This window comes from Hylaeus volcanicus, chromosome 7 (assembly GCF_026283585.1).
Source record: "Hylaeus volcanicus isolate JK05 chromosome 7, UHH_iyHylVolc1.0_haploid, whole genome shotgun sequence".
Lineage (NCBI taxonomy): Eukaryota > Metazoa > Arthropoda > Insecta > Hymenoptera > Colletidae > Hylaeus > Hylaeus volcanicus.
Window position 1 is genome coordinate 20,926,342 of NC_071982.1, and position 25,022 is coordinate 20,951,363.

A 25,022-nucleotide genomic window follows, 5' to 3' on the forward strand; every position below is an offset into this window, starting at 1 on the left:
CATCTTATGACACTCACCAAACTTAGAAATTAATTCTTGAAATGACGGAAATCTTTCAAACTGCGTCCGTACTTTCTCTGGTTTACTTTTCTTTAAATAATTTAAAACAATTTTTAAAAAAACCGCTACTTTATATATGTGCATCTCGTGCATGCGCACCACGTTTTAGTTGGATGAATTTTTCCCACGCGACGCTACAAACTTTGTAACCCCCTGATTTATGCCAATGCATGCTATGTTTATGCTATTATTACAATCGTGCTAAAGTAAATATTTTTCTTTATAACTTCAGGTATGTTATCAAGAATAAGTTGTTAAAATTGAATTAGCTCTGTAAATCTATGTAGATTAATTGAATAAAAAATAAATTTTGGAAAAGTTTAAATTACTAAATGTGTTCAATTTGACAACTACATTAACCTATAGATTGTATTGTTATCACTTCTGTGCACACCGTGCATAATCGGAAAACTAAAATCAGTCATACGAAGTTGAGCAGAAGTAAATCATTTTCAAAATAAAAATATATTTAAATAAATTCATTTTGTTGGATGATTTCCCCATACCATACTTTGTACTTTTGATAAAATTTGCTTTAATGTAATGAAATTATGATACATCTAATATATAAAAATTTTCTAAGGTAGGTTTTAATTGTTTCGCAGATTTTCAAATGTCTGAATCTACGGATAGTTTTAGTCATACTGAAAATAGTGTTAGTTCTTCTCAAAATTCTACGATTAGTAAACAGAAAAAGCCAACATGTATCATTGTTCTTGGTATGGCTGGGTCTGGAAAGACCACATTTGTTAAACGTCTTGTTTCAGTATTGTATAACATAGGAAAACCATATGCTATAAATTTGGATCCTGCGTGCAGGGAAGTTTCTTATCCTGCTAATATAGGTACTTGTAATACAAATGTTATTAATTATATTAAAAATTTACATATATATATATATATATATATCAATTTTTCTAAATGGTGTTTTAGATATAAGAGATACTGTCAATTATAAGGAAGTGATGAAACAATACAGTTTAGGCCCAAATGGCGGTATTGTTACTGCTTTAAATTTATTTTCTACAAAATTCGATCAAGTCATAGAACTTATCAATAAAGCAAGTAAAGATCATGAATATGTAATTTTGGATACTCCTGGACAAATAGAAGTTTTTACATGGTCAGCAAGTGGAACAATTATAACAGAAGCTTTAGCATCTGAGTTTCCAACAATTATAGTATATGTACTAGACACTGTGAGAAGTGTTAGCCCTGTAACATTCATGTCCAATATGCTCTATGCATGTTCCATCCTTTATAAAACTAAACTACCATTTATTGTTGCAATGAATAAGGTAATATGAGAACTGAAATTATTTAACACATTGAATCATTGATATGATTACATAATTTAGTAATTGTAATATAATTACAATATGTTTCAAGATTGATGTTGTGGAACATAGTTATGCAGTAGATTGGATGTATGATTTTGAAACATTTCAAGAAGCTCTGGACTCTGAAACTAGTTACATTAGTAACTTAACACGTAGTATGGCTCTAACTCTTGATGAATTTTATAGTCATTTACGTAGTTGTGGTGTTTCTGCTGCTACAGGAGCTGGTATTACTAAATTTTTAGAACTTGTTAAGGATGCTGCAGAAGAATATGAAAAGTAAGTTGGTAAACATTGATATATATATACACAATAATATGAGATACAACAAAATAAACATTTTTCATAAGGGATTATAAAAAAGATTGGGAAAACATGAAAATTAAACGGGAAGCTCAAAGAAAACAAACAGAAAAAGAACAATTGGAGAAAGCTGTACAGAATGTTACTAAGGAAAGTGTACCATTTGTAACAACAATCAGTAGTGGAAGAGAAATCTCAGATGTATATTTAAAGCATGCTGGTGATGAATCAAGCGAGGATGAAGAAGGTACTGAAAATGTATTTAAACCAGAAGAAGATGAGGAGGAAGATAAGGAAGCAGAGTCCTTTAAAAATTTTTTAAATAGACATAAGATGGAGCAACAAAAACGTACATCCAATCAACCTACTACAAGTAGTAGTTCATAATCTGTAATTAAATACAATATTTATACATATATACAGATAAATTTCTTGATGAACAAATAACTTGTACATTTAATATAATAAATGTTTTATATTTTAAATCTTATAATATTCTATGACTACATATTTCATGGAAAAGAATAGTTTTGTTTATGGACAAAATTATTGTTCTAAATGCAACTGAACGTTCTTTGTAACAATACTAATAATACAGGGAACTTATTTAATACATAGATCTATAGAAAATTTTATTAGTACTTTCCACGAGATTTGTCCATTTCACGGACACACCAAGGATAGGCCGTATACCTATTTGAGATATCCTTTTTCGGAGAAATTGGCATCGTATTGTTTGTAATCCATTGTATGTTAGTCTCTTGATTTCGAGTTGCGTATAAGTTAGAACCAAATACTGAAAATGTCGTGTTTACACAATGTCATTTTTACTACTATACCTGCTATACCTTTTCTGTAGGAGGCCATAGTGTTGCACAAAGAATCTTTATTTTTGGATGCTTGGTTGTGCGTTCGTCGATATTCTTCTGTTATTTGTTGCAATGCTTTCGTTAATGCCAACTGTACAACACAAAAGAAGAATGATAAAAATTTGAAGTATTACAATAAAAGAAAAGGGTGGAGCTACTTTATTGTGATTATTTGGACTTTTGAGTAATCATAATTTTGTATGACCCACCGGTGATGCAAGCCGCCCCACGGAGCAGACACAATTGACCCACCTTTCTTTTTTTTAAAAAGAAAAAAGAGCACTCCCTTAAGGGGTTAATATCGTACGTGCGAGAGAAAAATTTTTTTTCAAATATTTTTATATTAACAAATTATTGTGGAATATCAATGCTTTTCCATATAAGACCTACCTGATATGTCAAATTAATAAACAAAATTGTTGTTTTTTCATTCTTCATATTGGATTATCCGAACGAAAAAAACTAAAAAAAATTATTAAAATATAATTTTGTCGCTATCGTTCGTACTAGAACGAAACATGTCCAAATTGAAAAAAAAAAGGAAAAATATTAATTAATAATTTTAATTTTAGTACGGACGATAATTAATTACAAAACTATATTTTAATAATTTGTTCGATTTTTTTTTGCTTCCGGATGATCCAGTATCAAGTTGTCTTGTTAACCCGTGGCGCAAAAAAAAGGACAAATTTTATTTAATGCGATGGAACAACATGGAGAATTGCTGTAAATTTATTTACCCGGCACATCTGCAAACGCGATACGTGATCATCGCTCTTGCTTAAAAGATCCGGTTCCGTGACGGATCTTAAACCGATACGTTGGCAATGCTTCAGCTTCCCAGCGGTTTTACGATACACCCTCGATAACAGATCCGATCTGCCGCTACGAAAGTTTTCGTGCAAGAATTCGTGGACGTTCGGGTTATGGGAATTGCAGATCGGGTCGCGATTATGCGACGTCACCTTTCGAAAACCGTACAAGTTCAGCTGCCTGATGAAGCTCGTGATGTTTCTCGTTTTGAAGACGGAATTGGACGCGTCAAGGTATTGTTTCTGGAATTTCTTGTAATCGAGGAGAATGGTAGCGCCGTTCAAGCTCCATTGGATAGCGCCACTCTTGCATTCGTTCACGATTCGCCAGAGTTTTTGCGGGAATCGCAGCGACAGGAATATACAATCATCGAACATGTTTGATCCGGAAGTGGCGTTTTGATTCCACCGATGGAACGCTGATCGAAAATAAACACTACCTACGCTATTATTCGTTTGCTCGAATCCGATCGGTGATCTTTTCCAAACAAAAAGCTATCGTATCACGGCAACAATATTTCATGTTCTGGAATCGCCGGAACGTCAAATTATTTTAACCTTTTTTTCGCGCCGATTTAGGTCTCGTTGCGTTTCGATGTATTCGATATAATTCTGTGAAATGTTACATGTATACGCATCGTGTAAAAATCAGAAAAATAACAATAACATGAACGGGTGCGACAAAACAATTATTAAAAGAAGAATATGGAGTAATACTGGCACATAATATTTTCAAAAAATTGTCTGCAACATCCCTTATTCTATGTGTTCTTCATTAATAGTAAAGTAGCGTTTATTTAAAAACTTAAAACATTAATTAAGAGTCTTAGGAAGTATCTAACTATTAAAGTAGATCGGTATCAATTTTTAAGATTAGTTATCTTCTTCCTTGAGATTCAATTAATGAGGAACACTATAAATTAACTATATAAAAATAAGCGAATATAAATATATTATACATGTTTAATATATTAGAACGTAGGCGATACACTAAAATATAAATTACAGCATATGTATATTATATGTGTAAAACTGTACATTCTCCATCGTATAAAACACAAACTGCACTCCGTATTAGAACATTTAATATTTTCAACGTCTTATACGAGTATTTCGGAAGTTGTTCGTCCTTCTGTAACTGAAAGCCTCGAAGTTATAAAGCGACAAAGTAAAAATTGTGAAATATCCAAATATTAAAGTTACTGACTGTATAGCGTAAGATTTACTTTACTTTCACGTTTTTATTTACTTAAATACTTGTATTTAACCCCTTCCTTACGGCAATCCGCTCCGCTGGAGTGACGCGGAGCGACTGAACGGGGCACCACGTCGCGAACTATGCCGCGCCAGTCCACGTGGATCGTCGCGCGCACGCCGATTATGGTCGGCACCCGTAACGAAAATGCTGTTCGCGACTTAGGTTTTTACTTTGTATGCGGCAAGTGAAGGTAACGTTTGTTGTTCATTCGACTAGCGATAAATGCATTGTTAATCGGACAGAATTGGTAGGGTTTGCAAATATTCGTGCGGTATTGTCGGTGCTGGCAATAAATAACCATCGGGATCCAAGACGTCCGGTGTTCGGATAGTAACAGGTCCTTGAGGTGGCCTTGGCAAGGTGCCTTGCTGGATGAGTTTACCTTGAGCTTTCTCTAGTCTCTCTAATATCTCTGGGAATTTGATTCTATCTTTAGGATCTGTTTTCCAGCATTCTCGCATCAGTTGGCAGACGAACGGTGGACAATCTTCCGGCGGAATGAGCATTATTCCTTGGAATATTAGTTTTACTACCTGAAACAACATTTTAAATGAAAAATCAATTTGTTGCGTGAAAGGCGTCGATCTAATGCCCATGGTCGGTAATCTGCGAGGACCGGTGGTTCCTCGTGACCTCCTCCACTTGCGCCCACTCTCTTTTGTTTCTTTTCTCATCGCCATGAGCGCTCGGTCGAACCGTTGCAATAAATGCAGTAAAAAAGAACCAAAAAACTCGTCTTTATTACTAAAACCAATGTTTCCACTTACTTCTTCATTGTTGTGTCCGTAATATGGTTGTTTCCCGAAAGAATAAACTTCCCACAGGACAACGCCAAAGCTCCAGACATCACTTTCCAGCGTGAAACGTCCGTACATTACACTTTCCGGTGACATCCAACGGACCGGTAAAAGTCGAGATCCTCCTATCTAAAGAAAACAAAAAAGGGTCAAAGATGTAACTTCAAGGGTTATCGATTGCTTTGGGTCGTTTAGTATACCTTATAATAATCACAGGTGTATACGTCCCGCGACATGCCGAAATCAGCTATTTTTACAACTAGGTCGGCACCGACGAGACAATTTCTGCAAGCCAGATCTCGATGGACGAATCTTTGACCGGATAGATAGGTCATGCCTGCTGCGATCTGGATTGTTATCCAATGCAGAGACTCCTGTGACACGTAAATGAAATCAATCGATCGATCAATTCTTTTCAGGTAATAAATTCTTTTTCAGGTAATAAATTCTTTTTCAGGTAATTGAAAAATTTAGTATATCAAAATTCTTTAATTGTTATTGAAATAAGAATTTTGATACAGTAAATCTCTAACCATCGCGCTAGTTGAAAGAATATTTACCTGGGTCAAAGGTTGCAGTCCAGGTTTCGGCGATCTAAGCTGACGGGTGTTTGATCGCAACACTTCAGCTAGATCTCCATAAGGCATGTATTCGAAAACCATCCATGGACTGTTGTTAGCGTCTCGAAGCACCACTCCTTTCAGCGACAGAATATTTCTATGCCCAAATGTGGACATAATATCGACTTCTCGCATAAAGTCTTCTTCAGCTTCGTGGGACGCGGAATCCTTCAAAACCTTTATCGCGACGATTTCCTTCGAGTCTCCGGTACATAATTCACCTAAATGAATTTAAAGAATTACAATGTTTGAAAACAATCGGTCGTGCAGCTTCTTTATAAATATTTTCTGAATATATTATATTTTCTGAAATTTATTTTATACCTTTGTACACTTTTCCAAAGCATCCTTCCCCGATGTCCTGTACAAATACGAGAGATTCGCGCTGCAGAATTGGTACCTCCGGTGAAGCGCAACTGAAATACTGTGGATTAGGTGTGTACTTATTTGCTAACAGCAACCCCTTCTTCAGGTTCATCGGTGTCCCCTGAACAGAAGACGTGCAACGTATTTTTATAACAACTTAGATAGGGAAATCAAATAGAGAAGATAGATAGTTTAGAAAGTGAACAATTTAGTGTTTGAAGTAGTAATGTCATGTATGATGGCATACGAACGTCTAAGGAACTCCTCTGTGATTTGACGTTATAACTTCGTTTTCTGACGCAGTACACTATGCTCAGAAAAATGACTACTACCGCGATGCAAGCTAGAGCAATTCCTATTACTTCAGGTACCCTCTGCCTCGACCGTTCCACCTGTTGAATAATATAGATAATATTATAATTATGTTTGAAAAAGATTGGATCGAAAATAACATCAACAGTAGTAAATGAAATATACAATTACCTGTTCGGCTTCTGGAAGGGCGGTCGTGCTATTGGTAGAATTACCATTTGGGGGTATTATGTTCGGTATAGGTCGCGGTGTTAGGGGCACTATAAAATAATTAAGATAATCGTTAGTTTCTCGTCTCATAATTTTTTCTAGGTACTTATTTCAATTGAGAATGTGTCTACATATTGATTTTGGAACGAGTCGAACAGTGATATGTTTCGTATATAAAGAAACATAGAAACCGACCTATGAGACGATTCGGACATTTCAAGTCAGCCGTCGGAGGGGACAAATCGTGCGGGCAGACGCACTTGGACGTACTGTCGTAGAACGTTCGACAGGCTGCTTCTTTTCCACAAATATGTGGCCGATCCCTGCATCCTGTGATCTCGGAGATTCCGTTGATAGGCAACAGCCTTGCTATTTCTTCCGTCTGTTGTGTGGATGAGTTCACTGATAATTCTGAAACAATATTTACGTGTTATCGGAATTGCGTCGATTTCCTTTCAGCGAATCTACGAGTAAATAAAAATGGTTATCTAGTAAGTGTAGCAACAGAAAGAAACGTCGAAAAATTTCGAATTTCATCAAAAATCATTTAAATAATATTTTTGTAAAATATAATTTCAAGGTCGTGTCGTCACATATCCGATAGGATATATTAACGTCGGTTAAAAAAAAGTGCACTTACGAGAAAAAAAAATGTGCACTTACGAGGGAGACACATGGATGACCTTGAAAACTCCGCGAAGAAAGAGACGTTAGAAATGAAAATTTCGCTGGAAGCAGGGGCCTCGTTCGAAAACGCACCGAAACGTACGTTGATTTGAGGTAAAGCGATCGAATTCGCGAGAGCGCGGTGGGCGGTTAATAAAGGGCGAGCTGGTAAGAAAAAGGGCTACATATTTGGATTGGGCGGGCTTGGATGAGACAGTGAAGGCATTCATTTCGTGCTTGAAGCTTGTAACGGGTCAAAGCGTTATCTCTGCGGTCAGCGCTCCCCGACAACGAGTCTCGCTATGTGTACCTATTATCGCCCCGTATTCCTTGCCTCCGAATGCATCTCTACGAGGTTTGCTGTATTCACGAGGTCTCTCGTTTTCTATTCAACGGCCCTGCGTGTCGACTTTCTCGAAAAACAACGGCCCACTTAGGGGAACGTGCCGAATCTACCAGATATGTAGAACTTGACTCATCATTATCACTGCTACCGCCAAGGATTTGGAAATAATCGCGATGTACAGATAATGAGTCCATTGACAATAAGTTCGTCCTATCTGTTTTGTTTATTTCAACGATATTACGATTCTACGAACAGAAACGTTTCTTATTGGAAGAACTACGTATGTACATGGACTTTTATAACGAATGTTTTCCTGCGTGAGATCGAAGGGAGAAGGAGAGAAGGGTGAAGGAGAGAAAGGCTGTGTGTGCGCGCGCACGTAAACAGTGAAAAGGTGGAGGAAAGTAGTGGTGAAAAGTGAGAGGCAAGAAGGTGAAGGGGGAAGGAGTGAGGAGAGTATTCAACAGAGTAGAGTCGGTAAGGTAGAGAACGAGAGGTAAGTAGCAAGGTTTATAAAGGTGGTGTCGGAGATAGAGGAGGGATAGAGGAGTCGATAAGGGTGGTGGTGAAGGAAGAATGCAATGTAGAGAAAGTGGAAAAGGTAGAGACAGAAAGCTAGGTCACCTGATTTAAACGTTTGCCACAAAAGAAACTAAAAATGACAGGTGCAATTGAAAATGCAGTGAACGCATTCTATATTCCAGATACGTTCCGCGAAGCAGGATCTACCCTGTAGTATACACTCCTTCTACAACAAGGAGTGAAACGACAACACGAAACGACAACACGAAACGTAAGGCACGGGATTGGTCGTGTCGGTAAAGCGGTCGATCGTGGGTTCGAATCGTCTCCGCGCCTTATTTGTTAAACTCCTACAACTTGATCCTAAAATCGTGTTTTATATGTTGAAAATGCGCTTTCTTAAAATTATAACATTATTATTACCTACATCATTGATGACCTCTGCACTTTGTCGTTATTCGTGCCGTATAAAAGCTGACGATGGGTGAACGAAGTGACCTCTGATATCGTGCTCATCACGACGTAAATATGCAGGGAATTACTCTTACGGCGATTTATTATTGCTGGCTTGTATTTCTATTTCTACGCATTTCAACCTAAATTGAATCCGACGAATCGATTGGATAGAGCTTTAAAATAATAACACAAACAATGTGCAAATAATGATGAATTGCAAATGAAAATAATTTGTTCCTGTTTTCAGAATCTCCTTGCAGAGTAGATAATCATCGTACGGCGCGGGCGATAAAGGAAATCAAAAACAGCCATCCCGGGTTAAAAATCCAAGGTTTTAGGACGGAAGCTACAATAGAGCCATTATACGTGGTTCATCCTCCGAAACCCGCCATTCGCAACCGAATCGCCCGCCATGAAATAAGATTATCCGTGATATACTCCGACGAGAGCAGCTTGATTGTCGAGTTAGTCGAGTAATCAAATTTTAAATGCGTGCATCAATTTCGGAGAACTTTTATACCGGTTTCCTTTATAAACCAAACTTTCAGTTTCCGTGTCCGTGGAAATATAAATATGTATCAACATCCATAGTCTGCTCTTAATATTAATTCGATGCTATCAAATTAAAATTGCACGATGTAGTTTTCGAAAATGGTACTGGAATAGTACAAGTACGGTGAAATATATAATTAATTCCTCTAACGTTTATTTATCTTTTCCGTTATCTGAACATATGCATTTTAACTTGCAGCTATATTCAATCGGATAATCCACGCGGAGCCCTAAAAATCTGTCAGGCTGAATTACGACAGTCCGAGGATTTACATGACGATGAGCGACTCGTTTTCGTTTCCTTCGATGACGTGTCACCGGTATTACTTGTTTGCAACATAATGCCATGGAAAACAATGGGCCGAACACTGTCCTGGCACTTTCTTGTCTCATCAAAATTCGTATCCCCCGCGATCAATATTTTTCAACTTCGTATCTCCCCGAAACGTTTCGGTCGTACAGGATTCGCTTTTGTCGTACTACCGCAAGGAACCGCAATTTCCATCTCGAAAGAGAATAGGCGTGTTAAAAAATGTGAGAAATCTCATTAAATATCTCTTTCGCAACGAGCGCGCAAGTTCTGGTAAAACTGTTTAATTTAATGTATCGTGTCTCGATGTAACAGTTACGTAACTTTAAATGTATCATTACAACCATGTTTTTTATGCAGTACTCGCTAGAAAATGTAATTTTTGTTTCTGCTATTGCAACGTTTATACTACAACTTTTTTACAACTATCGAAGAAATTATTTCACTATCGACCGAATGCTTGGACACAGAGTACACGTGGTTATCGTCTCAGTTTGGCGTTATCGGAAGGTCGAATGCGTCGATATTGAAGATAAGTTGAAAGTCACGGAAACAGGTCAGTTTTTACGCGCGTTTTTGTCTTTCCTTTTTTTTCAGACGTAGTTGGCATTTGTACCAATAGAGATACACGTACAACTCGGTTTATCGTTTAAACGTTTCGACTGAAATATCAGATCGCCGTTTTTACAACGTTACAATTACGGACTTTCGAGTCCACTTCTATCAAGTTCGTTTTGTAATTGTTGGATGGCAGCATAAGCATTTTTTTTTTTTTTTTTTTTGGAAGCTTGTTAGAGAACTCTAGAAGACCAAGATAGACGCCTAGATTTAAAAAACTTTTGAGAAATTCAGTAAATAAAGGGTTGACTGGTTTGTAACAATTACAGCTGGGAGTTATACGTATTTCCACGTCGAATGAACGTACGATTGTCTGGAATTGTACGGATTACGAGAGAATCCTTAATGATCTTTTAAATAAATCACCACACAACGCGAGTCTGTTTCTCGGTCCATTGGATTAATGGCTACGATTCATGTAATAGCGAGACATAATCGGAATTCTATTGAATATATCGAGTTCAACGAGATACAGGCCAGATAAATAATTTGCAGCGTTCCGCGAAAAGTTTAAATTCCGATTAATTACGATTCCTGTTTAGAATTCTGACATACTCTAAAACGAATTTCTAAAAGCATTTAAGCATTTAATATAAAGCACTTCTTTTACTTTAGTTTGGTTCAACGACAGTGCGTTAAATTACGAATCATTAATTCTTTTTAAAATTGTCATAAAATTGTCGTTGTATTAAATATCGAAATAACTTCGTGATAATTCCACTGCGAGCAATAAATAATATCCACTGCAGGTAAAAATAATAATCATGCTTTCGGGGAACATCCTGTAGGTAGGAACTTGTAATTTACCTGGTGAATGAGATTGTTATATAATGCGTGTTAGTAATAATATATTGAAAAATAAATCTAAACCAATATGAAGTCTGACTCGGTTCTCGTAATTTGTACAGTCAGATGGATTTCGTCAAACGTATCGGAAATGTTCCGTACACGTGATGTATAGTTATACGCATGCATGTGAGAAATTCGTTGATGGTGTGCGTTGGTGAGGCTGTATCGACAAGTTATATACGCAGTACCGTTTTTAATTCAAAGGGAATCGGTTTTAATTCAAAGGGAATCGGCGACTTACCAATTCGAGTTTCTGCCGACGAGAGGCCTCTTCTTCTCGGTAATCTGCGTCGTTCCATCGCTCGTCGAAGAAACCAAAATGGTGCCGAACCGCCCTCGGTTTCGGAAATCAACTCTTCTTTTTCTTTTTTCTTACTCGCTCGACTCACGCTTTTGTTTTACTCGCGACACATCGGCATTCTACTACCTTCGCGCTCCATTGTCGATCTTTAAACTTTCGGATACCGACACTCCCATTCGAACATCGACGAAGGAAATACGTAACATCGCCGATTTCATTCACATTTTGTAGAAACAATCGATAGATGTACCCTCTTTTTCAACCATTCGTCTATTCAGATTTCAGCGAACGTCGCTACCTGAAATTGCATTTAATCAACAACCGCGGTATCGTTATCTCCTCCGTGTGTTCGCCGCACTGGCTGCACCGAAGCACGAACAGTTTCTTCTTTCGATCTTGATCGCCATAACCAAATAATTCGTCTATTTCGACGGGTTCAAATTCGAATCGAGACGTTCACTCCCGATTCGTGGACCGGTGTCGATGCGCGAAACTTGTTATTTTCCGTGGACAGCGTGGAACGCAAACCCATTCTAATCGGAAGGGCGCGGATACCGAAAAATATCGAGAGAACGGTGAACGGAGGACGAAGATCGGCGAACCGAGGGCCGAAGAGTTAAGCCGGAAGAGGAAATCAACCACTAGGAGGGTCCTGTATCTTCGAGCGACGCTTACTCGAAACTAAAGCCCGACTAAAGACCGCATTCGGGAACTCCCTCGCATTCCCGTACACAGGGAAACGCGGTCACGCACACGCGTCCGATCGTTTTCATAGGAAGCTCACGCATTTCGAACGGCCAAGGATTTATGCGAGAGACGAGCGTGGTTCATCATCGTTCGAGGCTCGGCCTACGCTACCCGAGGGCCAGGAGGGACGTTTCTTCCTAATCTCGTTGCCTTTTTAGCCGGCTTAAGGGCAGATCCTCTTGTTGCGCTTAAATCTTCGACACGTGCCAACTAACAACTTCGCTTTCGTTCGTGTATTTACTCCTTCGGCGCTTCCACGATACCGCGGAACGGATTCCGATGACTTTTAGTCTTTGACCAGATGCACGCTCACGGTATATCGTCGTCGTTATCGACGTAAACACTTTCTTTTTGAAAATGTAAAGTCCAACGCTGATAAAACGAGATTACACAGGGGACAGAAATAATGTCTACCATTATGCGTTATCGCGAAATTTAATTATGCAATTATTGTTTACCTGTGTTCGTGCGTCAACATTTTCATCGCGAATTGTAGACGCGAAATTTATCGAGACGAGAACCAACCAAGCGACCGTCAACCATCAAAATTGCAACGAACAATGACCGCGAATTTCTTCACTCTGAAAGTGATACTTTTTTTTTTCTTGAAAGATTTCTACAAACTTCGATTTTCAATTCTCTCGACCGCAGTTTTCATTTCATTTCACATCAGATTTCAAATAACGAGCGGTGTGCATCGGTAAGCAGGCTGCTCCGTTTTCACAAATTTTTGGGAAATTAACAAAAACGCTTCGAAATTCAGATCCTTGAAATTCTCATTCTTTTTCTTTTTCGTATCGAGAGGCATAGGTACCTAATTAGAAAATTATGCTCCCTCCTTATCGCGCCCCGTTCTGAAAGCACCTGAAATTTAAGGGATTTCTTGAATGAAGAGAAAAAATGCAGAATTCATTCTTCTTCCTTATCCGTCTTTGTCAGAATGATATCGTCAGTTTTTCTAGTCAGTCTACTTACTGCACCACGAAAAAAAAGGAATTTTTTAAATTTGTAATTACGTTCTAACTTCAAAACCATAACAAAGTGGAGCTGTCTTCTTACTGCAACACACCTCTGATTCGTGATTTCTAGAATTCTCGTCGATAGGAAGCTCGGACGAAATACTTGCTGGTATCGCAAAGATTTCGGTGTGAAATGAATGGAAAAAACGACTGAATTTACTTTAAAATATATCTGAAACGTTAAACGAAAATTAATTGAATTCTCCTCTGTGAAACAATTACTCGTAAGGAAGGAGTTATCTCGAATAATTAAGCGAAATATGCTGCTGTGTGTTTGATACGCACTTGGCGCTGTTCAACTGAGCGCCATTTCCCCACTCCGTTCCGAAGTTCGTGAATAACGTGACTTTACAGCTTCTGATCGCGATAAACGAGTCAATCACGACCACACAAACTCCTCTATGAACGTGCTCGCATTCATGTAGTCTTGTTAAGTCTCACGATTTTCTAAAACAAAATGATTAAAATGTTATAAATTATTAGCTGCGCCCTAATACTATTCTTATTGTATAATATCTAGTTCCACCTATCCAGTCCAAATTTCGCCAAAGACGTTCTTTTTGTTCAAATATTATATGGTGTGAATTTCAGCCAAATCGGTCCATAAATAAGAACTTTCAAAAAAAGCGCCACCTAGAGGGTCTAACACAAACAAGCCGTTACGGTCAGGCATGGGTCACACATACATCCATACATGCCCGTCAACGTATTATTGTTTACGACACACAAAACTCTACGACGAATCATTTTCCGCTGGATATCATATATTATTTAGGATTTCATAAGTATGTCGTTTCAATGTCAACGTTTTGTTTCGAATACGTACCTAACCTGCAAATAATGCAAAAAATGCAAACAAGTAGTTTTACCATAACTTAATGTTACGAGAAAGTCCTGTTTCAGATATTATTTACCATTTCCACGATAAAATCCTAGAAGATAGTCTGCTTAGTCGTTTAAACGAAAAACTTGTCCCATTAGAAAAATGAAATGGATCGGGAAGCAAAGAATGACCGACAAAGTCGAAAACGGGGGATACGATAATAGTTTTCGAAGAGGCTCCGTCGGAATGGCGTAAGTGTTGTATATTTACACTGGCGTTACAGGCTCACACCTGGATGCAAGAATAGCGCCACTTCTTTTTCTTCGAAGTATGCTCTCGGCCGTGCGTCAGACGTCGCACAAATCCCCTGACAAAAGGGATCGACCTATTCTTTTTTCATATCTTCGGGGAACTTTTGTTGTTGTAGCGGCTCACGACGATCCGAGTCGTGGTGCAACAGCCCTCCCGACGAGTGTTTACATCGCTTTCGGTTTTAAATCGGTTCCGATGAAATTAGTTCGAGACGATTAGTCGAATCTTACGCCTGACAACGTACAGTACGTAACAAAATTAAGTAAGTAATCGAATAAGCATCTTAATGTTTAATTTTATACAACGAACCCGAAATTTATATATTCACGCCTGCATAAATAATGTTGCGATAATAATTTATTAGATGAATCGGACAGAAATGGAAGGAAAAAGAAAACGTGCGACTACGCACGTCCAAACACGGTCGATAACACACACGGAACGGAACATCGATCGGTAAAACATTTTCGATTGGCGAAACGGCCTGAATACTCTATTTCCAACAAATGAAACGCTAACGAGACTTTCGTTAATTCGAAATCAATTTAGCGAATGATAAAATTATTGGTACACGTGGAACAGGCATGAGATAGACAAGATGGTACAATAAAAAAAAAGTTCTTTTTATGGTTTTTAATTTAGACAAATTTTAGATTATTACGGACGCCTTCCATTCGTTTCGCCCCTTAAACGAAATCTGATCCAAAGAAGACATCAAGAGCGTTGGCATACATCCGTTTTACTCGTGGATCGTCGATTTTCTTAGGTACCTACCGAAAGACCGGAACGACGTCGGTATGCGTGCAGATGGTGGTCGTAAGAGGGATGGTCTAAAATAATAAAGAAGCTGGCACGAAGATGAGGAGTGTTTGTATTTTCACATACGACGGCCGATTCTTAAACGACAAGATACAACTGGGAAAACGTATACTCGGAAGACAATACCCGTACGAACCGAAATCATCGATAGTTTCTTAGTGGCAGCTGTTTTGCTTCGCCAAAAATTTCCAAGAACAACGGTTTCATTTCGAAAATCCGATTTACCTTCTCTTCGTTATACTAACTCGAGAAATAGTAACGAAATCACTGCTCTCGGACGGTATACGGTTTTTCAGAAATTTCCTAAAAGCAGTGAAAATTTTCATTATATATTCATACGCATATCATTAAATGCATATTAAATGTGTAAAAAGAAAACTTGTTATCACCCGCCATCGGCGATACCGATAACCATAATCTGCATAATGCATATGCACTCGACATGCAATTCACGAATGCGTATCGATTCCTCTATTCTCATTATGTAAAATGTTTGTTTAGTAAAAGTAAACCAGTTGATACCTGGAATTCGTGTGATCCGGTTGATTACGATATGAAGTATAACTACAAACCGTCGTTGAGAGACGTGCGCCACAGTTTGAGGTATCGCGCGAAGGAATATCTTTTGGAGAATACCCTGCACGGTGTCCCGTTTTTCGTGGATCCTACGCGACCCAAATGGGAAAGGTAACTGTATAATAAATTAGCGTAGAGAGATATTATTTGGAAGTTGATGCAATTAATTTTTAGATATAGTGCCACTGATACCTCTTACGTACAAGTACAATTGGTTTATGTACAGAGTAACATGGTTCCTTTTGACGATTGCATCGCTGGCAGCAATTTTGGTTGTCATCGCTATAATTTGGAACAAATTTCAAACAGAACCAACTATAACCGGATTGGATATAAGGACGGAACATATTAATATCGATTTCCCTCCAATTTTTATTTGTTTCGAATGGGCTCAACTGAATCACTCTCGTTTACGCGAGGTAAATTATTTTACACGCCACCAATATTAATTGTAATCATTTTATTTTTCCATTACTTAACGTCACAGACTCTCGATACTTTTTATATTAGCCATACACTTTGAAAAATTGGGGCGCGGACGGCCGGGATTCGAACCCGGTTTTTCAGCGTGGTGGTCGACTACGCTACACACTGCTCCAGCGTCCATTCCTCGCCCCAATTTTAATTGATTCATACTTGGAGCTAATGCTAATGCCTTATAAATTTGTATGCAGAATGAAATGTACATATATGAACAACTATACAATTGGATTTGGGGAAAAAACATCGATTTAAGAGTGTTCGACACAGCTTATCAAAATACACACAATTTCCATAGTACGTTTGAGATGATGGCACCTAACTGCGATGATGTTATCAGAAACTGTTCATACAAGTAAATACAACGCAATATCATTCTTATGTTTCAATAATAAATCATTTTATGTAAAGAAATTCTAACGATACTTTAGAAGGTATCCCCATTCATACAGAAAAAATAACAATCCTTATTTATTTTCAGAGGAATAAAAGGATCATGCGATACATTGTTTATGAAAGTTCTTACTTCTGTGGGTGCCTGTTGTAAATTCAAAGCGGTGGAACCTCTTACAATCATGGATACCGCGTGGAGTCTTCAGTTCGAGACTTTAATCTATCCTTGGAGGTAATACTATGCATATACGCGCTCAATATTTATATACGCATATAAGTACAGCAACGTCTATCAGGTTGAGACTTAATTGGAAATGTACCGTCCCAACACGGTGGACAAGAAAATCGTAATTCGATCCGTTCCCATCTTCCCTCGTGAAGCGACGCTTGCTCAGGTCGCTCAGCTATGTTTACTCTGCGGAAGAAAATATAAAGTAGTAAGAGTAAGTAAGAATCGGTTAGAGCGAGTAGAGAATTACAAGAACGAATAGGAAATGTTTACTTTTCGGCTTGGGTGACTCAGTCATTAGTAACCTGAGATACGGTTTGTCGCGTGTCCAGACTCAAAGGTCCAAAAAAATGGTGGGGATAACTTCGTCTCATCCTGATGAGCGTTACTGTACATTACAAGGGTTAATTATAATTATTTATTATTAAATTTATTACTCTATTATTAAAAGTGTTTCAAATTGCAGGCTTTACGTGTCTCAAAACATCGACGCGACCCCGAAACCAGGTGAAAGACCGTTAGTAAATCCTTACTTTCCTATAGACATTGAATTTATTGTCGACATAACGCACGCTACTTCTGATATTCGCTACTTAACCCTCAGACAACGTGAATGTTATTACAAACGTGACGGTGTAAATCTAAACGACTGCGAATTCAATTGTTTTATCGAGAAACTACTCGATCGTTGTAATTGTCTGCCATGGTTTTTATCGTTTACCGATAAGACAGAATGCCCGCTTTCAAAGTACGCCTGCCTAAATGATTCTAGGATCGAAATGACCCAATGTGATTGCTGGCTCTCTTGCAACCATACGTCGTACAGTGTTAAAGGGATCGTAAAAGAGCAACGTAACGTTAACCGAATTATCTTGAAAAACTGGCCGACAGCTGTTTATAAGAGAGAAATGCGATTTGGTTATATGGATTTAGTTGTATCATTTGGTGGAATTGCAAGTCTCTTTTTGGGGTATTCTTTGTTGACAACTGTAGAAATGGGGTATTATTTTAGTCTCAGAACTTATTGCGGAGCGGTGATTCAGTCGTCTCGTAAAGTACATAATATCGTAACTGTACACGTAGTGGGCAAAGTTTCGCATAAAGTGGACGCAGATGTTCAACCGAAATATTATCAATATCTTAATTAATTAGCTTAAGAGAAATATTAAAAAATCAGTACTAATGAAAATGTTACAACGTTCTATTAGAGCGTACATTCTTGTATATACCTATCTGTATTGTATACAAACAAATAGACCAATAAAAATAATAGATCCCTTATATCAGAATCTTTTCATTATGGTTTTGGGATTCATGAAGTTCTTTTCTTTTGAACTTTCATTTTTCGAATGGGAATAAAGCAAGAGATAACTTGTTGCTTCCATTATATATTATCTTTTATTAAATGAAGACATACCTTACTTTTAATTGTATGGTTTAACCTAATATCAAATATATCTAATACATCATTTATAATAAAATAAATATTATATTATTTCGATATTATGCTTAGGTATAATATTTCGCATTGAGGTAGATAAAATTATCAAAGATATTCACGGAGACGCTCTTATGGTAGCCACAAACTTCCTCCTCTTTGAATCGCATAACCGAATCGTGGAATTATCAAACTTAACGATAAACTTGATTTCTTTAATATTTTTCCAATTTTATCAATATCATCGTTATAAGAATAAATATCTAACAAGTCAGACTGTTGTTTATAACAAGAACACGTAACATGCATCTATTAATGATAGAACAAAATTAAAAAAAACTTACAGTTTATGGTGATAATGATTGATGATAATAATTTTATACAATTTCAAGTATTATAAATATTGTATTATTTAAAAGTGAAATGTAAAAAAATATATGTTGTACTTGTGACCCTTTTATTTTATAGATAGAATTCCATTCAAATGTTGAAAGTATCTCAAGTATCCAGTGCGCTGTAGCATTTGAAACAATTAGAATAATTAAAAGAATATATATATATATATATGTTTTAGGAGTCATAGATTATGACTTAACTTGAAATCCCTAATAACGTAAAAACATTTGAAATATGAAATTCCATATATACTCTTAATATATATAACATAACTATTAGTTTTCTTGGATTATCTTTAATATAATTTCAGTATCACGTCAAATTATAATTATTAATAAAAATTTACATTTCGGTTTAGTGATGCGATAATCATCAACTTATACATTCCACTAGAATCCAATTTTATGATTTCGATAATCTCGATGGAAATTGCAGAGTATTACAGAAATTACAATTAAAAGCTGACAATAAAGGATAACTGACAACAAAAGGAGACAATTTTATATCGATTATTTGAAAAGAGGCTTGATCTTTTCAAGTATTAACAGAGAAATTTGTACATATAGTACACTTAATAATATCAAAATAACTTGGACCAATTTACTTTTTATACGTGTATAATAAAATATATAAAAATATTAGAACAATATCTTTGAATTATTAGTAACATTCCTGCTGAAATTAAATTATTCAGCATGTACCGTTTACATACAAAAGTCACCAAAAACCTATAATCATATATTAAATAATATATAAATGTACAGTACATATGTATGCTAACATACAGTTTCTTGTTTTAGAACTGTTTACTTTATGGCTGCCACTTTCAAGAAACATGCTTGAGACTGTTAAGAAAATGACAGAAGATACTACATATTTAAATCTAAATCTCAAGCAATATTTACAAATAACTTAACGTAAATAGGCATCTAAAAACAAATTTTATCTCAATATTATTTTCTACAGCTTGTATGATTTTCGAATAGTATTTTGTATGGCAACAATGAAAAATTCTGTATTAATAAGTTTAAATCAAAAGAAAAAAGCCTGTACATACTGGATACTTGACATTAAATATTTATGCATCTCCTATCGGGGAAGATTGCATTAAATGGTATTTTTGCGAGTGCACGCAAAGGGAGAACAGTACTGTAAACTTTATTACGGACGTAACAAATACTTCGTATTATAAAAAAGTTTTATATACAACTCAACTCGCGTATTTGCATTTTTAAAGACGAGAAAAAGTTATGTACTAAGATTCGCAACTTTATTCTACACACTTGAATAATTAAGAAAACTTTGTCAAAATTCTTACACAAATAACAATTATGAAATTACGTATTTTATCTTCGGTTATTTACGTACATTATAGATCAGTTCAGACTGTTATCAAATGCAGTAATATAATTTTATATCAATACCATTTGCATTACCAAAACATAGAATCCAAGCTGTGATAAAATGAACGATTAAAATGAATTATCTAATTCAAACTGTACTTACAAGTTCGTTGATTGGAACAATAAAATATTAAATGAAATTATAGAAGAAGGATAATTCATTAATGTATTAAAAATAATTTTTGTCTGATTTAAAAAACGATTTACATTTTAAAAAAAATGTATTTTTAGATTAAAATTTAGAGCAATTTTATATCCGATGATACGCATAGAGTTAAATCGAGAACTGTTTCGTGTGCAGTAAAAAATACGAAAATTCGGGAACATCAAATATATCAATTGCAAAGAAAATAAAATGCTGAAATAAAATAAAACTGTTTTAACGTTATTATGATCAATCAAAATACTACATTTCTCTAATTATTTTAGTGTGTGGAATAATATTGTGAAATTCAGAGCAATGTTATTCTTACCTTATATATACACATACACACAAGTACACGAGCACTCCAACACCCACCCTTCATACATACATACACGATCGCATGTTATATACAAGATAAAGAAAGAAAAGAGGCAGAGAAACGGGAAATAGGAATGCAGCGCCTCGGCGAGAGAGAATCGATGATAAATTTCCAATTTCAAGTAACGTACAAAAAATATATATCCATCATTGACATGAAGTGTATGATTGTTATATAAATTCGGTGATCATTTAGAAGTTTGCCCTCTCACGGATTTTAATGACCGTGACAACACATTTCAAGGTCATCAAAATCGGTGAGAAGGCAGAATTTCTAAATAATTACCATACATTCATTACAGCAAATAAATCAACAGAATTATTTATCGCAAATAGAATTGGAAACCAGTGGTTCATAATGTATATTAGCAATTTATAATTGTATACCGAGTAAAATCAAATTTTAATATTTTCACTCAGAACGATATAGACCACGTTAATTACTGTGAAGAATAAAAGTTAAATGTGAGGATATATTAACCTCTAATTAGTACAATAAAGTACTGATATTTATCTTACGTTTAATTACTTTTCGTAAAATCATTCAAATAGACTTAGATCCAAACTGTTGGTCATTTTGCATTTGGTTCCCGATTTGCACGTAGAAACGCACAGTCTCTGATTTACGATAGACCGTTAACATTGCACATCGCTTCTTTCTCGCGCTTTTGTATGCGCACATATGAATGCATGTTTATAGCAAATAATCCTGGTATATTAAAAATCATCGATGCCGCCATCATGAACGCCTGCGCGCACTTTATCTAATACTCTGTTGACAAATTCAGTTGAATGATTCGCTATTCGTATCTCTGTAACAAAAAATGCAGTATAAATAATGGAATGTTAATACGGTATGATTATTAAACATCATTAAGAACTATGTAAAAATCTGACAATACTAACTGGTAGCCAATTTGCAACACTTTTCCATTTGACGTGTCAACTCTTCTTGATTTTCGGGATTAGGTTCCGTTAACTTTGCAGCAAGCGTTTGTTTTGCCTGAGATATGCCTTGAATTAATCGTTCTGCAACAAAGTTATTCATTTATTAATGAAATTGAAATAATTATTATTAAGCTAATTCCTCTACATACAAGTCTAAATATAAGTACTCAACTGTGTTCTTGTTCAAGGCCATGTAGTTTTATTTTATTCGCTTCGTGTTGAGCTTTCTTTTTCAAACGACATGCTCGAGAAGCAAGCTTATTCTTTTCTTTGCGCGTTTTAGGCCTCGCTGTAAATGGTAACTCCGACACTGGTGTCATAACACTTATAATGCGAGAGAGTTTATCTAATTCACGCCCAATACTATACAATTTTCGTGGATTCGGAGTAAGGTCATTCCCGTCTCCTTTCCGTGCCTTTCCACTATGCTTGATTCCACGAAGAGCACAGTGAGGACTAAAAACGGGATCCGTAGCTTCATTTAAAATATGTGGATCTTCGAGACGTGCCCTTGCAACGAGTCTCTGCCCTTTTGGTCCTTTTGCCTGTACATTATATTGCCAAAAATATCGTTCCTTTTTACTGTGTTTACTTTCCCGACTTGAATCCACACTACTGCCTCCTACTTTACTTCCAGTACTTTGATCTTCACCATCACTGCCACCTGTATCTACAAAAATATGCATTTCAATTACAACTATTGGTATTTACTTTTATCCTCAAATCTACATGTTGATGCGCCAAACTAAAACTTTTTAGTAAAAACGGCCAATATGAATGCAATATTAATTTATAAAGATCGAATTACCATTATCACTACTGTAATCATCATAATGATCACTGTCATCGTCGCTATCTTCGTAACCTTCATCGTGACTAAGATGATCGGTATGGTAGCATGGATCTGGACTCAATGCTTCTCCAGTACTTAAACTACTTGTTGAACCTGCTTCAACAACGCCCAGACTACCAGTGCTCAACAAATGTGGTCGTGGTTCTCTACGTGTCCAAATCTGTTCTAATACCATTGTTCGAGTTGGAGCAGACATTGACAATCTAGAAACTTTAGGTTTATTGCTTGTCGTACATCCACTGTCTAGCTGTCCACATGTGGGTATGTCAAAAGAGTTTTCACATCGTCTCATTAACAATTCGTGAAGAGCAGACTGCCCGTTAGGCCTGTTCACAGGATGTGGTGACGAGGAAGAACTTGGTGTTGAATTACCTTTAAAAAAAATATCTTTGTTATCCATTAAAAAATACACTTATATACACAAGTGAGTTCAAACTTTATTATTATCACTTTAAAAGTAATAATTTTGTAATGAAAATGAATGATTGACAATCATCTTATATCTGGTTTTCTAATACCTTGAAAAGTACAAAAGAACATCCTATATATATTTATATATATACCTTCAACATTACTCGTCCCTGGACTTGGAAATGCATTTGGACTAATTGCCTCCAAATTATCAGTGACATTTACATTTATATTAAGGTTGAATCCATGTGCATTAATATATGTAGGACAAATATTACGATATGTGGATCCGGATTGTGGAAAACTGCTTGAAGCAAAACTTGTATTGTTATCATTGAATAACGGACCAATTGATTGTGTTGTATTAGCATCCACTTTAAACGGTTGGACCCTCTCTTCTGGTAAAAGCAGATCGTCAAAATTCAAATCGCCAAGAAGCGTGTCATCGTTAGCATTTAATTCAGCAAGAGTAGGTCCTTGAATAAGATCTGCTTTGTCCACTTGAAATATGTCATCGTCTTCCATTTTAAAAGAAACATCTAACTGGTCAGAATCCATCTTAAATGGAGATTCTATGAGATCTGGTCGATTAGGCCATATTGAAGGTATAGTCAATGGAGATGGTGAAAACTGATCATATACACCCCTCGTGCTCCTGTGTCCACCTGGTATAGGTACCGATGCGGAGGATGAACCCATCTCTTGAGTAGGTTCTTGCTTTACGATACCATCCATTGGATTAGTTTTAGTGTTTGAGAATAACTCGATATATCCAGAGTCCCCCATTAATAATAAAATCTTAAAATTAATCGAATTGAAGACTTTACATTTGTTAACGTGTACACTAAAAATACAATGCAAGTTATTTCACACTCTATATGAAGAAAAACGTACCAATTATCTTTCTTTCGGTGAGTTATATAGTCTGTATAACTTCAAATATCAACTTTTAAATATTAGATTTTTCAAAAAGTGATAAAATAGACGTGATCGCATAAGCACGTTAAATCAAACTTAACACGAGCTAAACAAGACGAAAAGTACATTGGATACCACGCGCACTTGTAACGTTCGATTTATGTTTCGAAGTCGAGTAAATAGTGAAATCTAAGATGAATGTTTGTACATTTGCATAGTTCTTGTTATTACAGATTAATGATAAAAGCTATCAATATACACGGTTACATAGTGTGATCACTACCCGCACATGAAATGACCATGACTTTCGTCAGCAAATATTTTTCCTAGACGACATTATCTCACGAAATTTCCTCGGTTTAATCTTCGAGGAGCCCGAAGTTTTCCACCTCTAATAAAGGAAGACGATATAGAACAAAAATGCACGTTACAATTTCCTTCCACGCCAGCTTTCGTAGCTACGCACCAAAAATCCTTACAATGCACTGGCAAAACACAGTTTGTTATTGTTTTGTCACAAAATTTCGAGACAGTATCAGTGATGTTAACATAAATAGGGAACGATCACATGACAAAAGTCGAGTGGTTGACCAATGAGAACGTTGAACCAATCACGAGTGAACCTTCAATTTGTCGGTTATTTATGATTCGTGAATTTATTGGCAACTATAACAGGACAAAATGTAAAATTCAATAATATGTAGAAACTCTACAAAGTATCTATAGTATGCATAAAAAATATAATGAGACATATTCGCGTAAAAATTACTATATATAAATAAATAAAGAAGTCAATAGTAAGAAAAGGGATACAAGAGTTCACGATATAAGTACGAATCCGAGTAAAAACAAATATTGTTCATTATTTGTAGCCTTTAGAAACAATACACGTATGTGTTGGTCATTACAGCTACGTAAAGACGTTTATATGGTCTAAATTTGTGTTGTCCTTACGAAATTAATTCATACTCTCTAGGAGAAATCATTACTTTTAGTATCAACCACAACGTCGATCTGAAGGGGACAAGATCTTGATTGGTGTTGGAGTTGGTAACTTTCTCCTAGAGGGCAAAAATAAATGAAAGTATCTAAAAGCACAGCCATTTTTGATACTAGCGCGTTTAGCAGTCTGATTTGATTTCACTTATCTAAATAATTACATATTAT

At 36.2% G+C, this 25,022-nt stretch overlaps 5 protein-coding genes across 14 annotated transcripts; 2 read left to right on the plus strand and 3 right to left on the minus strand.

Annotated features, from left to right (window-relative positions):
• Window positions 1-189: 189 nt before the first annotated feature.
• LOC128879248 (GPN-loop GTPase 1-like) lies at window positions 190-2,231 on the plus strand. The gene is made up of 5 exons (XM_054128220.1): window positions 190-292; window positions 666-905; window positions 994-1,358; window positions 1,450-1,679; window positions 1,751-2,231. Exons 2-5 carry the CDS (start codon window positions 674-676, stop codon window positions 2,088-2,090), a joined length of 1,167 nt encoding a protein of 388 aa, XP_053984195.1. The 5' UTR covers window positions 190-292; window positions 666-673; the 3' UTR covers window positions 2,091-2,231.
• An 82-nt stretch (window positions 2,232-2,313) lies between these two features.
• LOC128879249 (heat shock transcription factor, Y-linked-like) lies at window positions 2,314-3,892 on the minus strand. Its single transcript, XM_054128221.1, has 3 exons — window positions 3,313-3,892; window positions 2,552-2,663; window positions 2,314-2,499 (listed from the first exon to the last, which is right to left on the minus strand). The coding sequence occupies exons 1-3, from the start codon at window positions 3,760-3,762 to the stop codon at window positions 2,339-2,341; spliced, it is 723 nt and encodes a 240-aa protein (XP_053984196.1). The 5' UTR covers window positions 3,763-3,892; the 3' UTR covers window positions 2,314-2,338.
• Window positions 3,893-4,226: 334 nt separating this feature from the next.
• LOC128879244 (BDNF/NT-3 growth factors receptor-like) lies at window positions 4,227-14,001 on the minus strand. Of its 2 annotated transcripts, none has more exons than XM_054128207.1 (12): window positions 13,860-14,001; window positions 13,619-13,780; window positions 13,384-13,505; window positions 11,508-13,178; window positions 7,143-7,358; window positions 6,909-6,997; window positions 6,677-6,817; window positions 6,384-6,546; window positions 6,000-6,280; window positions 5,640-5,813; window positions 5,410-5,568; window positions 4,227-5,175 (listed from the first exon to the last, which is right to left on the minus strand). In XM_054128207.1, the coding sequence occupies exons 4-12, from the start codon at window positions 11,563-11,565 to the stop codon at window positions 4,873-4,875; spliced, it is 1,584 nt and encodes a 527-aa protein (XP_053984182.1). In that variant the 5' UTR covers window positions 11,566-13,178; window positions 13,384-13,505; window positions 13,619-13,780; window positions 13,860-14,001; the 3' UTR covers window positions 4,227-4,872. The 2 variants fall into 2 exon arrangements, with proteins under 2 accessions (XP_053984182.1, XP_053984183.1); XM_054128208.1 differs by having other exon boundaries at window positions 13,331-13,505.
• A 263-nt stretch (window positions 14,002-14,264) lies between these two features.
• LOC128879246 (sodium channel protein Nach-like) lies at window positions 14,265-18,240 on the plus strand. Of its 9 annotated transcripts, none has more exons than XM_054128214.1 (9): window positions 14,302-14,407; window positions 14,486-14,730; window positions 14,833-15,415; window positions 15,789-15,974; window positions 16,090-16,282; window positions 16,538-16,698; window positions 16,825-16,968; window positions 17,432-17,482; window positions 17,570-18,240. In XM_054128214.1, exons 3-9 carry the CDS (start codon window positions 15,327-15,329, stop codon window positions 18,111-18,113), a joined length of 1,368 nt encoding a protein of 455 aa, XP_053984189.1. In that variant the 5' UTR covers window positions 14,302-14,407; window positions 14,486-14,730; window positions 14,833-15,326; the 3' UTR covers window positions 18,114-18,240. The 9 variants fall into 9 exon arrangements, with proteins under 9 accessions (XP_053984184.1, XP_053984189.1, XP_053984186.1 ...); XM_054128211.1 differs by having other exon boundaries at window positions 14,833-15,069; window positions 15,122-15,415; window positions 17,432-18,240; XM_054128216.1 differs by having other exon boundaries at window positions 14,833-15,069; window positions 15,122-15,234; window positions 17,432-18,240.
• A 97-nt stretch (window positions 18,241-18,337) lies between these two features.
• On the minus strand, window positions 18,338-24,390 carry LOC128879840 (uncharacterized). Its single transcript, XM_054129363.1, has 6 exons — window positions 23,832-24,390; window positions 23,090-23,735; window positions 22,482-22,898; window positions 21,846-22,343; window positions 21,632-21,754; window positions 18,338-21,537 (listed from the first exon to the last, which is right to left on the minus strand). The coding sequence occupies exons 2-6, from the start codon at window positions 23,721-23,723 to the stop codon at window positions 21,443-21,445; spliced, it is 1,767 nt and encodes a 588-aa protein (XP_053985338.1). The 5' UTR covers window positions 23,724-23,735; window positions 23,832-24,390; the 3' UTR covers window positions 18,338-21,442.
• Between the last annotated feature and the right edge of the window lie 632 nt (window positions 24,391-25,022).

Bases quoted from the DNA above. Each gene is read 5' to 3' on its own strand.
- LOC128879248 (XM_054128220.1), top strand. From the start codon at position 674: ATGTCTGAATCTACGGATAGTTTTAGTCATACTGAAAATAGTGTTAGT. The intron at 1,359-1,449 runs GTAATATGAGAA...ATATGTTTCAAG, and splicing joins TTATTGTTGCAATGAATAAG to ATTGATGTTGTGGAACATAG. The intron at 1,680-1,750 runs GTAAGTTGGTAA...ATTTTTCATAAG, and splicing joins GCTGCAGAAGAATATGAAAA to GGATTATAAAAAAGATTGGG.
- LOC128879249 (XM_054128221.1), bottom strand. From the start codon at position 3,762: ATGTTCGATGATTGTATATTCCTGTCGCTGCGATTCCCGCAAAAACTC. The intron at 2,664-3,312 runs GTAAATAAATTT...TGTGTTGTACAG, and splicing joins CGCGTTTGCAGATGTGCCGG to TTGGCATTAACGAAAGCATT. The intron at 2,500-2,551 runs GTATAGCAGGTA...CGACATTTTCAG, and splicing joins TATGGCCTCCTACAGAAAAG to TATTTGGTTCTAACTTATAC.
- LOC128879840 (XM_054129363.1), bottom strand. From the start codon at position 23,723: ATGGGGGACTCTGGATATATCGAGTTATTCTCAAACACTAAAACTAAT. The intron at 22,344-22,481 runs GTAATTCGATCT...ATATTTTTGTAG, and splicing joins TGATTACAGTAGTGATAATG to ATACAGGTGGCAGTGATGGT. The intron at 21,538-21,631 runs GTTAGTATTGTC...TTTTTGTTACAG, and splicing joins GTGTTGCAAATTGGCTACCA to AGATACGAATAGCGAATCAT.
- LOC128879246 (XM_054128209.1), top strand. From the start codon at position 15,327: ATGAGGAGTGTTTGTATTTTCACATACGACGGCCGATTCTTAAACGAC. The intron at 15,416-15,788 runs GTACGAACCGAA...ATGTTTGTTTAG, and splicing joins ATACTCGGAAGACAATACCC to TAAAAGTAAACCAGTTGATA. The intron at 16,283-16,537 runs GTAAATTATTTT...ATTTGTATGCAG, and splicing joins ATCACTCTCGTTTACGCGAG to AATGAAATGTACATATATGA.
- LOC128879244 (XM_054128207.1), bottom strand. From the start codon at position 11,565: ATGGAACGACGCAGATTACCGAGAAGAAGAGGCCTCTCGTCGGCAGAA. The intron at 6,998-7,142 runs GTCGGTTTCTAT...ATTATTTTATAG, and splicing joins ATGTCCGAATCGTCTCATAG to TGCCCCTAACACCGCGACCT. The intron at 5,569-5,639 runs GTATACTAAACG...TGTTTTCTTTAG, and splicing joins ACACCTGTGATTATTATAAG to ATAGGAGGATCTCGACTTTT.